General features: G+C 56.6%; 1 protein-coding gene across 2 annotated transcripts in view; it reads left to right on the top strand.

Annotated features, from left to right (window-relative positions):
• The window catches only part of WDR1 (WD repeat domain 1), a 41,207-nt gene extending 30,475 nt beyond the window's left edge, over positions 1–10,732 (top strand). Inside the window, exons 9-15 of one of the 2 annotated variants that reach the window (XM_052641865.1) lie at positions 321–408; positions 1,901–2,057; positions 3,451–3,538; positions 5,371–5,481; positions 6,501–6,674; positions 8,371–8,515; positions 9,621–10,732. In XM_052641865.1, coding sequence (XP_052497825.1) covers positions 321–408; positions 1,901–2,057; positions 3,451–3,538; positions 5,371–5,481; positions 6,501–6,674; positions 8,371–8,515; positions 9,621–9,727 — 870 coding nt within the window. In that variant the 3' untranslated portion in view covers positions 9,728–10,732. Of the gene's footprint in view, positions 1–320; positions 414–1,900; positions 2,058–3,450; positions 3,539–5,370; positions 5,482–6,500; positions 6,675–8,370; positions 8,516–9,620 lie in introns of both variants that reach the window. The other variant, XM_052641864.1, reaches the window with a different exon arrangement.
• Positions 10,733–12,505: the final 1,773 nt, after the last annotated feature.

Below are 12,505 nucleotides of genomic sequence, written 5' to 3'. Positions count from 1 at the left end.
CAGGTGGGGGCTTGTCCTCTGTGGCTGGGGATAAGGGGCGGCTGCCTGGATCAGCCTGCACAGACCCGGGCACTCTGCTGGGGCCCCTGCTAGACCCCCATCCTCCACGCAGGTCAGGGTTAAGTGCCTGGGTGGGGAGGGACCCAGATATCAAGGGGGTGGGTCAGCAGGAGGCGGCTGACCCAGGCCGGCGGGTGGTGTTTCAGGCCCAGGAGGACCGTGGCCTCTCCCTGGGGCTTAGCCGGCGGCGAGTGTTTGACAGTCACTGGCTCGACACAGGCGTGTCCTCAGCTCACCCCGCCCATCTGTCTCCTCCACAGGGTCACAGCAAATCCATCCAGTGCCTGACGGTGCATAAAAACGGCGGCAAGTCTTACATCTACTCTGGGAGCCACGACGGACACATTAATATCCTTTGACTCACAGCGCTGGCTCCACGGGCCCTGGCAGGAGATGTGGGAGCTTCCTGTTGCCATGGGGCCAGAAGCCAGACTGGCCAGGTGGCGGCCACGGGGCTCCTCTGCCTGGTCCGGGTCGCCAAGAGGTGGCCCGGTCCACACTTGGGCCCTCCATCTCCGGGTCACGGCCTTCACTTGATGGGTCACTTGTTGTGCAGCCTTGAGGGCTTGGTTGCTGAACTTCCCTGTTCATGACCTGGTCCTGGCCTTACCCCTCATGAGCAGCAGAATCCATGTGCGTTAGGATCCGGAAGGACTTAGAGCCTGTTGGGGGGAGTCCCCTTGTCTTAAAAATGGGAAAAGCAAAGCTCAGACACCTCAAGTGGCTTCCACTCGGCGACAGCAGAGCTGGGCAGAGCCCACGCCCTGTTCCCCGGTGCGGGCCTTTGGGGTCCCCCCGAGATGTTCCCGGCAGCCCTTCCAACCCCCCTGCTCCAGGATGGCCAGTGTTGGAAGGGTGGTCCACAGGGCCTGGCTCGGCGAGGCATCGTGGCTGCGTGAGAGGCCTGCCCTTGTGCAGCCCAGCCCCTGGCCCGTGGCTGCCCTGCCCTTGGAGGGGCTTCCCAGGCCCTGCCCTTCCCCCCATCTCCATGGTGCTGCCTGGTCTGTAGGGTTCCCTCCTGGGAACAGTCCCCCGCAGCCCCAAGGGAGGAGGGCAGATGTCCCCCTCTGCCCCCTCAAAACAGAAGGAAAAGAGGGTACAACTGGGGTCCTGCCCTGTGTCCCCCAACTCCGGGCACCACCCCATCCTCCCTGCTTGTCCCCAGCCAGCCCTGGTGTCCACTCACCACGATGTTGACCTCCTGGGGGATCCATGGCAGGGTTGGGGGCCTCCCATCCTGAGACCTATGAGCTGCAGAAGATGCCTGCAGCTTCCTGGGAACTGGCCTCAGTGCAAACAAAGACGCTTCTTTGTTGATATAAAAAGAGAGGCTCATAACTTAAAAACAGCTCAGACCCGGGCACCCCGAGCAGACGGTCAGCCTGGGACTGGTTGCCATATGGCACCTGGGTGGCCATCAGCCAGTCCTTGGGGCGCAGGCCGCCTCCCTCTGAAGGTGCTGGGCTGGACAGCAGGCAAGAGAGAGCGAGGGGGTCGGGGGGCATCAGCCTGACTACGCGGGGTCCCCGCAGGTCTTCCTTCTGAGCCCCCTCGGACAGAGGCGCCACTCCATTGTGGCAGGACAGTGCCGTCCTGCGACCTGCCCAATTCTCGTTCTAGAGACGGGTGGACTCTCCCACCGCGTGCCCTCTTGCTGGTTGATCACAATGTCTGCTTCCTGAAATGTGGAGCTGAATGTGCACAAAGAGGTCCACTCGGCCTGGTGCCCACTGTCCCTTCCCTAATGTGCTGCCCAGGATGGGGGACGGGCCGTGGCCTCCCCAGGGTGGGGCACACACCACATCCTGAAGCCAGGCTCTTCCTTAACCCCCTGCCCCACATTACTGGGATTCTGAGACGGGGGAGAACGACTCCTTTGCTGGGAAGGGCCACACGAACCAGGTGTCCAGGATGACTGTGGATGAGCATGGGCAGCTGGTAAGCTGCAGCATGGACGATACGGTGCGGTACACCAACCTCACGCTGCGGGACTACAGGTGAGAGCTGCCCGGGGCCGGATGTGCCCCCCTGCCCCTTCAGCCCGTTGGTGGCAGAGTCTCCCTCAGGGGACCCATGCTGCTGCTACCGAGCCTGGGCCGACCAGCGCACCCAGGGCAGAGCCACGGCCTGGTCACCCTACTGCAGGGACCCTTTGACCCAGCCTGGGAGGCACCACGCTTGGCTCAGTTCTGTGGCGTTTTCCTCAGTTTACCATTTGTTAAGAAGTGGTTTGTGCGTGCAGATTTTTCTGGGATGTGTCTCTGTAGTTTTAACCAAAAATGCTAAGTCCCTCAGTTGTGTCTGACTCTTTGCAACCCCATGGACTGTAGCCCGCCAGGCTCCTGTGTCCATGGGATTCTCCAGGCAAGAATACTGGAGTGGGTTACCATGTCCTTCTCCATTAACCAAAAGTAAAGGCGACAATTTTCACCCATCCCGTTAAAAGTACCAGTTATATATATATTTGTTTGTTTGTTTGTTTAATTACATTGTGGAGGAGAATGGTTAAGACCATGGAAGGGTGGGAAAGGGAAAGTGCTAGTCACTTAGTCGTGTCTGACTCTGTGCGACCCTATAGACTGTAGCCTGCCAGGCTCCTCCGTCCATGGGGATTCTGCAGGCAAGAATACTGGAGTGGGTTGCCATGCCCTCCTCCAGGAGAATCTTCCCGACCCAGGGATTGAACCTGCTGCTGCTGCTAAGTCGCTTCAGTTGTGTCCGACTCTGTGCGACCCCATAGACGGTAGCCCACCAGGCTCCCATGTCCCTGGGATTCTCCAGGCAAGAGAACTGGAGTGGGTTGCCATTTCCTTCTCCAATGCATGAAAGTGAGAAGTGAACGTGAAGTCGCTCAGTCGTGTCTGACTCATAGCGACCCCATGGACTGCAGCCCACCAGGCTCCTCCGTCCATGGGATTTTCCAGGCAAGAGGGCTGGAGTGGGGTGCCATTGCCTTCTCCAGGATTGAACCTGGGTCTCCCGCATTGCAGGCGGATCCTTCACCACCCGAGCCAGATTCTTTGGGAGGTTAGGACCAGAACTGAATTCTGTCTGAACCCAGGGAGTGCCAGGCAGGGTCTGTGGCCGGTGCACGTGGGGCCTGACCCAGGACAGGGCAGCAGGGGGGCGGCCCTTGGCACAGACACGGGACGTGCTGCTTTCATCTCTCGCCGCCGCCACCCCTCGTCCCAGCCCCCCATCTCGACTCTCTCTCTCTCCTAAGAGTCGGGGAGTCTTTCCTTCCTCCCTCTCGTGTCTTGTTCGGCAGAGGCTCCTTCAGCCGCAATCGGGTGGAATTCCCACCCGTCACCGAGCGGCTATGGTCCTCACTGAGTGTGTGTCTACGCCTGCCCTGCACCCCTGGAGACTAATGCGTCCTTCTCTCCACAGCGGACAGGGCGTCGTGAAACTGGACGTCCAGCCGAAGTGCTTGGCCGTCGGCCCCGGGGGTTACACCGTGGTCGTGTGCATTGGCCAGGTACGGCTCCCACCCGGGTCTGACCAGAAGGTCCGGACTGACACTGCACAGTGTCTGGTCCCCACGTCCCTGCACAGCCATTCTCCCCCTCTTTACTGAGAGCTCTGCTGCATGTGCTGAGGGCCTCCCACGTGTTCACTGAATCCTCAGCAGTGCTATCAGTGGCATCATCCCCACCTCACAGGTGGGGAAACTGAGGCACAAAAGCTAAGCTGCCCCAGGGCAGCGTCTGGCAAAGGGCAAAGCTGGGATTTGAACCCGGGCAGCCTGGTCAGAGCCCACACTTCAGGGTCAGATGCCCTGCATGGGGTGGTCCCTCACCCCTGCTGCCCACAAGAGGCACAGCCAGTGTGGCTCAGCCCACTCATTGCAAATCCCAGCCCTGTAGCACTTGGCTGTGTAGCTTTGGGCGTTTTCCTCACCCTCTCTGAGCTTTAGTTTTCTCGTCCCTTACAGTTCACAGGGAGGGTTACGAGGAAGTACACAGCAGGCTGTTGGTACCGCCTCTGCAAGTGAGGAGGCTGAGAGTGGCTTTGCCTCCCTCCCCGAGGTCCTTTGATGGTGGAAGGTGGCACCCGGGCCTCCGAGGCCTCTGCTCATCCAGCCCCGGCAGCCTGGGTTCTCATTCAGGGCAGTGAAGGTCTGTCTCTACATGCCATTTCTTGAAATTTCCGGAAACACACCGCCCTTGACTGAGACCCAGGCCTGACCCACTTTATCCAGGACACTGCTCTGCAGCAGACGCCGTCTGTCGGTGGGGCTGGGCGTCCCAGCATGCAGGGTGGAGGAGGCAGGTGCAACGGAGCCCCTGTTGGCACGAGCAACAGACCCACTCCGGAGAGCTGTCTTTCGGATCCACCACCCCTCCTCCGTCCTGGGAGCTTAATTGCTTCGGGGAGCGTGGATTCCTGTGTGTCCTAGATAACACAGCCCTCCTGCCAAGCAATTACAGTAGACAGCGGGGTGGCCAGTGAGGGTGCATGAGGAATTGAGGGCTGGGAGCGCCGTAGCGACTGTGGGAAAGACTGGACGTGGCCCTTCTAGAAGGTCACACTGGGAAGAGCTCACGGGTTCAGGGAAGAGCCACCCGAGGCTCTGCTTAGAAGGGGCTGGTGGGTAGAGGGTCTAGTTCTGCGTCCTCAGGTTCCCAGGAGTCCGTGGCCCATGCGATCGGATGTGATGACTGCCCTGTTGCTTTCTGTTGTTCCCCTGCTTCTCTCGGGTATCCTGACCGGAACTCCCCACGGCCAGTCATAGGGTCTGCAGACTGTGCTGGAGGGGCCCACAATTCTCTGTCAGGGAGCAGCCACATTCAGGTCTCACCCCTGAGACTTGAACCAGAGTCTGGACAGAGGCCCTCCATCTCTCCCTGTCGGGGGCGCTGGGCAGTAAGGGTGCTTCCTGAGTCGGGCTGATGACTCAGGTGAATGTTTGTCCAGGTGCGTTTTCAGTAGCAGATTTTAGGGTGGGTGCTGCCGCCCATCACCTGGGCTTCTTCACCTCCCCCACCCCACAGCAGAGCCCACAACAAACCGCCGACAGTCTGCTCAGCAGAGCTCTGTCATTACACCCGATGGTGTGTAGTTGGAGGAATTCAAGTTCAGAAGCAGCAGATGGCTTACACAGACGTCCGGGCAGGTGTTGGGGACATCACCATTGATGCTGATGAGGGAGTAACACCGCGGGGCCCCCGGGCGGTCCCACTTAGTGCTGCTGAAGCCCTGTCCTGGCCCCCCGTGCTGTCCTGCCGCCGCCCCCCAACCCCAACCCCCAGATGGGGCCTGGGCCGTCTGTCCCGGTCCTCTGCTCCAACCGCTTTCTGTGTTTCCCAGATCGTTCTGCTGAAGGACCAGAGGAAGTGCTTCAGCATCGACAACCCTGGCTACGAGCCCGAAGTAGTGGCTGTGCACCCGGGTGGTGAGACAGTGGCCGTCGGGGGTGCGGTAAGGCCCTGTCCGCACACCCTCTGCCCTGGGGTCTTTGAGTGATTTAGGGGAGGGCGGTCAGGGCTGTGTGGGTTCCAGGCTACCTCCTGCCACCCAAGTGAGAATCTCTCTGGGCTGCCCCCTTCCTCCCCAGGAGACCAGGGTCCCAGCAGTGAGCGGGCTGTGCTGGGGGCACAGGGCAGGGAAGCCCTCAGCCTGGGCGTCGGTCCTGGGGGCAGTTGGGGGAGCCTTGTGGGCACAGGGAGGGGACAGGGGAGCCTTCACACCTGTGCAGTGCAGTGCCCACCAGAGGGCTTCAGGTTCCCCGAGTCTGACTTCCTGACATCCACTCTTTCCCCTCACCTCCTGGCCCCTGAAGAGAAGTGCCAGGACCCCACAAGGATGGGGCGTTTGCTAGGACAGGCTGGACAGAACAGGGAGAGAAGCCTGGCGCCCGAGGGGATCTGCTGGGCCGGGGAGGGGCATGGGGTACAGGGCACGGGACAGATGGTGAGGCTGAGTGCACGGTCAGGTTGGACGAGGGGCCCTCGCTGGAGACCTAACACCTGTATAGATGCTTCTCAGAGCTCAGCCTGTGGACACTTGATTGGAACATACTGGAAGTTTTGTAAAAAGGGCAGTCTCATGAGCACCCATGTCACAATTGGGGTTGGGGAGGCTGGGATCCACAGTTTGATGTGATTTTAAGATAATTAAACCTCTTTTCATGTAATTCTGCCCACTATGCTAAGCCAGCCACCAGAGCTGCTGCTGGATTGTAGGATGTGTCCTCTGGTACCTGGGGACAAAGGGGTGGTTCTCCTGGCACCTGAGCTGGCATGTGGCCAAGCCGGGCAGCAGTTGGTGGGGAGGAAAAGCACTGCTTCTTATGGATACTTGGGCCCCTCCCTCCAGGAGGATGGGCTTCGGGAGAGTCGGGGGTGGGGTGGGGTTGGGTGGGAAGGGCACACGTGTTGTCTGTGGGCACAGGCGCCCATGTCAGGGGAGTGACCTGCAGCCCCTCTGTCCTCCCGCAGGATGGGAACGTCCGCCTCTACTCCATCCTGGGCACCACACTGAAGGACGAGGGCAAGCTTCTGGAGGCCAAGGGCCCTGTGACCGACCTGGCGTTTTCTCACGACGGCGCCTTCCTCGCCGTGTGCGACGCCAGCAAAGTGGTCACGGTCTTCAGCGTTGCCGACGGCTACTCGGTGAGTGGGCGGGCCGCCTGCGCCAGCCCCACACCAGGCAGCACAGATGGCAGGAGGGGTCCACAGCCTCTCTCCCTGGTCATCACTGATGGGGCAGGTGCACAGGACATGCGGTTTTGTTGCTCCCGGAGCATGAATGACGTGGGCCAAGGAGACTTCCTCTGCTGTCCAGCAGTTTGTGGGCTCCTAGCAAAGTTGCCAAAAAGTTAGGGGCCCGAGTGGGAGCGAGGCTGCTGTGAAATTGGGCTGGTAGGTTCACCTCGGCGGTATTGCCCAGTGACTTCTGGGAACTTCTCTGTCAAAGGGCTTAGGCTAGGTGGTTTTTTTTTTTTCTTGGATATCATTGCCACTTAAAGTCCTGCCAAGTGTGAGTGCTGGTCGTCCAGACGTGGCCTTGCACTCGGGGTAGGGGGTGGTCCCTGGGTAGTGGATGAGTGAAAGAGGACCCCATTGCCAGGACCCCAGAAGCTCATCCGGCCCTGAGTAAGACAGCCGATGGCACTGGTCTGGGAGGCGTGAGGAAGCCTTAGACCCGTTTCACAAGAGACTGCACTCCAGAGGGCTCCGGTCACCCTCTGGGTGTGAGGGAGCTGGCGTGATTGGACCACAGGCTAGATTGGGGGAGGGGTCCCTCCAGTCCCCCCACCAAGCCAACCTCCCCCCACCCCCAACTTCCAACCCTTAGGACAGCTTTGAAACTTAGAGCAGAGTCCAAAGAATTTGCCACCTAGATTCTACCGTTACCGTTTTACTGTGTCACATTACCCATCTAGTAATCTAATTTGCTAGTGTACATTTTGCCATTAAGTATATCAGCCCACATATTGACTAGAGTTTGGTGGTTTCTTAGTTTTAGCTGTAAGATTTACATATAATGAAGAATGAATGAGATCATAAGTATATACTCGTGCTTTGCTTCTGACTGCGACCCACACCTCCGTCAACATAAAGAACATTCCACCTCCTAGGAGGTTCCTTCCACCTGAGTAGCACATTTATCAAATCCTGCGTTTATCACATCTTAAGTGGTTTCATTTGCATATAACAGGTTTAAAGCATGCTGAGTAATCTGCAGAGTAGACTCAACAAAAAATGAAAGAGGCAAACTTGAAAATCATGGTCAATCTAGGAATTAAGAACAAGGTGGAATACTCGAAGTAAAAGCGTTCCTTTAGTTAGAGAGCATTAACTTTCTGTTCACATTGACCTGTTTGTTAAGATAGCGGCTTGAGGCTGGAACACACTGTAGACACGTGCTCCTCTGGACAGATGTCTGCCTGCAGACCACACTATCTGACTCGGGCTCCAGGGCAGTGGTGTGTGTCTGGGGGGCAGCCACTTCCTCTGTCCATACACATGTAGGGCCCGGTCCATGCCAAGTAGGACCTTCTCGTGCTTTCTATTCCTTCTTTTCTGACTGTCCCCTCCCTAGGGCAGAGAGCTCTGCAGGCAAGTGGGCACGTGTGGCCCATGGATACATGTTAGGAGGACAGCCCCAGGGTCCCAGGATCCTGGGAGGGGTGCGGTGGCTGCTGCTTGATCTTGGACTGCTCCTGTCTGTGCCTTTGAGCAGTGGGCAGCCTGGGGGTGTTACAAGGGGTTGGTGAGTTGGTGAGAAGCCTGAACTTAGATGAGATGAAGCCCACTCACTCTGGCCCAGACCCTGACCTGCCACCTCTTTTCAATCCACATCCAGGAGAACAACGTTTTCTATGGACACCACGCGAAAATCGTCTGCCTGGCCTGGTCTCCAGACAACGAGCACTTTGCCTCGGGTGGCATGGACATGATGGTGTACGTGTGGACCCTGAGTGACCCTGAGACCAGGGTCAAGATCCAAGGTGATGCTCCCACCCACCTCGGCTCCCCGAGCAGCTCCAGAGAGGCATCCCCAGGGCCTAAGGGTCCCTTCTGTGCTTTTGGGGAGGTGGCCCCCTCGGGAGGCCTGGCCGTCCAGCAAACATCTCTGCTGGTCCAGGTGGACATGCAGAGGACACCTGTGTTCCCAGCATCCATCCAGCAACCATGTCCATCCAGGGTGGATCTCAGTTCTCCTATCCCCATGTCCCCACCTCCCACCACCTCATGTGGCCTCGTCCCTTTCCATTCAGTCTCTACCCAACAGGGAGCCTTTTATGTTGAATGTAAATGGGATCTTCTACTATTCAAAAAAGTTCTGTGTCAGACCCCATCCCCACCCCCCATCAAGAGCTCTTTCTCCGGGGGCGGGGAGCGGGGGGGGGGCACCAGTGGGCTGTCCTCAGGTGTGCGGGCAGGCGTACTCCTTGGTTCAGGATGGGGGTGGGGAGCAGAGCAGACTTAGCAGAACAAAACCAGGTTGCAGGAAGGAGTGCTGGTTTTATAGGAAGACTCAAGTTCAAGATGCAGCAAGGAGCTCTCAGAGTAGAGGGTGGGAAGTCCAGTCCTTGGGTCTGGGCTGTGGCAGGGGGTGGGTCACAGGTCACTGAATGTGCACTGGCCTGAGGTCAGGCTGTTGTGTGCAAAGGTTCCCTAGCCTGTGTTCTCAGCCTTTTTATTCATTGTGGCCTTGGTCCTACCAGAATTAACACTGTGTACTGTCTGTGTGTTGTCTGTATATTGTTGCCTTAGGCACAGAAAGACAGACTTGCACCCCTGGGGGGAGGGGCAGTTCCACCCCCCGATGGGAGGTTCGTGGTTGTCAGGACTCTGCTGGTACCAGGAAGCTGCAGCCAGGGGTGGCTGGCTGCTAATCGCCAGGTGTCAGGGGTCCCAGCACGGGTGTAGGTGCTGAGGAGCCCAGCCACTGCCCCTCCCATCACCTAGACTCTCCCCCGCTAAGAGGGCAAGGGGTCTGGTTGAGCAGGAGGATCGTGTTGGGTTTCTCCCGTGACCCTTGCAGGTAATCTTGGCCCAGGGTGTCCCCGTGGCCGCAGAGCTCAAAAGCCACCTCCTCCTCCTCCCTAGATGCGCACCGGCTCCACCATGTGAGCAGCCTGGCCTGGCTGGACGAGCACACGCTGGTCACGACCTCGCACGACGCCTCTGTCAAAGAGTGGACAATCGCCTACTGAGGAGCCCTCCTCACCGACCGGAGACCGAATCAGGGACGCGGGGTGAACGCAGCTCCGCCTCTGTCACTCCTCTCTGCCCCGCCCCGGCCCCGCCTCCCAGGGGAGGGGCCTCACCTCGGTCCCGCCCCATCCTGCCTCCCCGGGGGAGGGGCCTCACCTCGTGCCCACCCTCGGCCCCGCCCCCTGGAGGGAGGGGGCCCCGCCGCCCACCTGCCAGCTCGCTGGGCCATCCTGTCTGTCCCAAGTTCTGAAAGCTTTAGACCCTGACCATTTGCACATGGGAAATCAAGCGGGCACCTTCAACCACGTGTGGCGCCTGACTCAGACCCACCGCTTGCAGCGCAGAACATTCCAGAGGCAGAGCCTCCAAAGCACACAGACCCTCCCGTGGCTCCCGGGGTGTTTGCAGCCCCTCGTGCTACCCCCCCTGCGGGGTCCTTCCCGGTTTCTGTACCTGCAAGAAGAGGGGCCAGCAGGGCCAATGCTGTGGAGCAAGTGGCGCAGGTGTCAGGCTGACGGGCGCACATGGAACTCCGCGTTTCACTGTCAGTTTCTGTGCTTGATTTTGAGAATGGAATCGTGGGTTGGTTTTTTTTTTTTTTTCCCCCGGTGTATCTTAATCCATGCCTGTCAGTGTTTACTGCGCTGCCTCCAGGCCTTCGGATCCTTTGTTAACGGGATGGGAGGCATCCTGCTCACCAGTTCACTCTTGTGCTTTGATGTTTTTTCTTGTCTTTCTATTCCCTGCCCTCGAGAGAACAGATTAATTTAAAAGGCAAAGATGGAGTCACTGTAAACTAACTCGTCCTCATCTACACCTTCCTTTTCTTTTCCAGTGCGGATATTAAAATAAGTATATAAAGCACGGTGATTTGGAGTCTCTTTGCGTTTGTCGGAATCACTGGTAAAATGCTGGCTGAGAGCAGGCCTTCCCCTTGCACTTGTGAAAATACTTGGAGCGCTTTAAGAGATTAGACAGAAATTATTAAATATCTTTTCTCTTCACTGTGGATCGCTGACTTTGTGTGATGGGGACACGTGGAGGGGGGGAATGGAAAGCTACATGGGACCCCATGGCCTGGGTGTCTTCAGTGGCATGCAGCCTCGGGGGAGTTCGGGAAGGCATGGAACCTCAGGATCCCCTCTTGCCCCAATTCCCCAATACTGTGTGTCCTGGACCACCTCACTTCTCTGTACCTGAATTTCTCTGTGTACTGAAAGTATCCTACAGGTTGAGTGCAGTCCTGCCTGATGCTCAAGTTCTGTGGCAGTTCGTGACGTTTCTGGTACTGCCTTGAGAAGTAAAAAATAGTATGCATTCCGATGTGGAAAAAAACTAAATTCCCAAGCATTTAAATTAGTAATGGAAAGACTATCTTATTCTTGGCTAGAAAGACAGCATCATAAAGATGTTTATAAATTTGCAGACCCAATAAAAAATTTCCCTTTCTGTTCTTACTGCTTCTACAGTTCATGTATAAAAAGGAGCTAAAAGTGGAAGAGAAATGTTAGTCTATAATAACTGAAATGAGGGTCACCAGAGGACACAAGTACAGGACTGCTTTGTTCCGGTATGAGTTTGGACTGAGGCCAGGTACCCTCATCAGTGGGGAAGTGACTATTAAGTAAGCTGGATAAAACTGGCTAACAGTCTGAAAAAAGAATTTCTTGCCATGTCATCAGATCCAGACTCAGGGTCTAAAAGTAGATCCAAGTTTTGGATTTTAAGCAGCAGTTTTAAGAGTGCTGGAAGAAAACATGCAATCTCATACAGTACACACAAGCCTGAGTGTTCCTTAGAGTGACAAAAATAATGGTCAAGGAGAGAAGACTGGTACTGCATTGAAGGTGGGGGGCACACCGTAAAATGTTAAATTATGGTGAATGGCATCCGTATTTTCAGCACATGCTAGGCAAAAGCATGTCTAAGTATGTTTGACACTTGGTGTAATTTTATAAATGGAAATGTTTATGTCCACACGTGGGAAGGTTTTCCAAACTTGACCAAAAACAGAATAATGCATATAGACTGCAGACATTAAGACACCAGGCTCAGAATTTAAAACGAGGCTTTCAGGCGTAGAGGGCCAAGAAGAGGGAGGGAGTGAGGAGGGTGCTTACCAGCCAGCCTTGGGGCTACCTCCCTCACTCAGTCCCTTCACTCAGAACTAGAACATTTTACAGCAGAGCTTGAGTACACCCAATATCCAACTCATTTCAAGGCAGGAGGTGTTTGTATTCAGAGACCTTCACAAGGCAATTGAATGTGGAAATAAGAAGCCACTTCTGTTAATCTTTGGAGAGAGAAGGTGGGTGTAGGTAGCCTTTGTGAGCTTACAGTGAGCTTACGCCTTGTGAGCTTAGCATAGGATGTGTGCTCACAGCCTCAGCTCCAGATCTCATTCCTTGTGTGGGGTCTGCCCTCAGGGCTCCACGCAGGGCAGGGGTGATAACTTTGTGCACCAGTGTCATTTCTCCTTGCAGACCAGCTCTGGTCATCTGGGAGGGTTATAAGGATCCCAGGGCCGTGCTGAGCTGCCTGGAACTGTGTAGTTGTTCAGTCACTAAGTCATGCCCAACTCTCTGACCCTGCAACACACCAGTCTCCTCTGCCCTTCATTGTCTCCCGGAGTTTGCTCAAACTCACGTCCATTGCGTTGGTGATGCCATCCAACCATCTCATTCTCTGTTGGCCCCTTCTGCCCTCAATCTTTCCCAGCATCAAAGTCTTTTCCAATTAGTCAGCTCTTCACATCAGGTGGCCAAAGTATTGGAGTT

Source organism: Budorcas taxicolor, chromosome 6, assembly GCF_023091745.1.
Source record: "Budorcas taxicolor isolate Tak-1 chromosome 6, Takin1.1, whole genome shotgun sequence".
Lineage (NCBI taxonomy): Eukaryota > Metazoa > Chordata > Mammalia > Artiodactyla > Bovidae > Budorcas > Budorcas taxicolor.
This window is presented reverse-complemented; position numbering and strand designations above follow the sequence as displayed.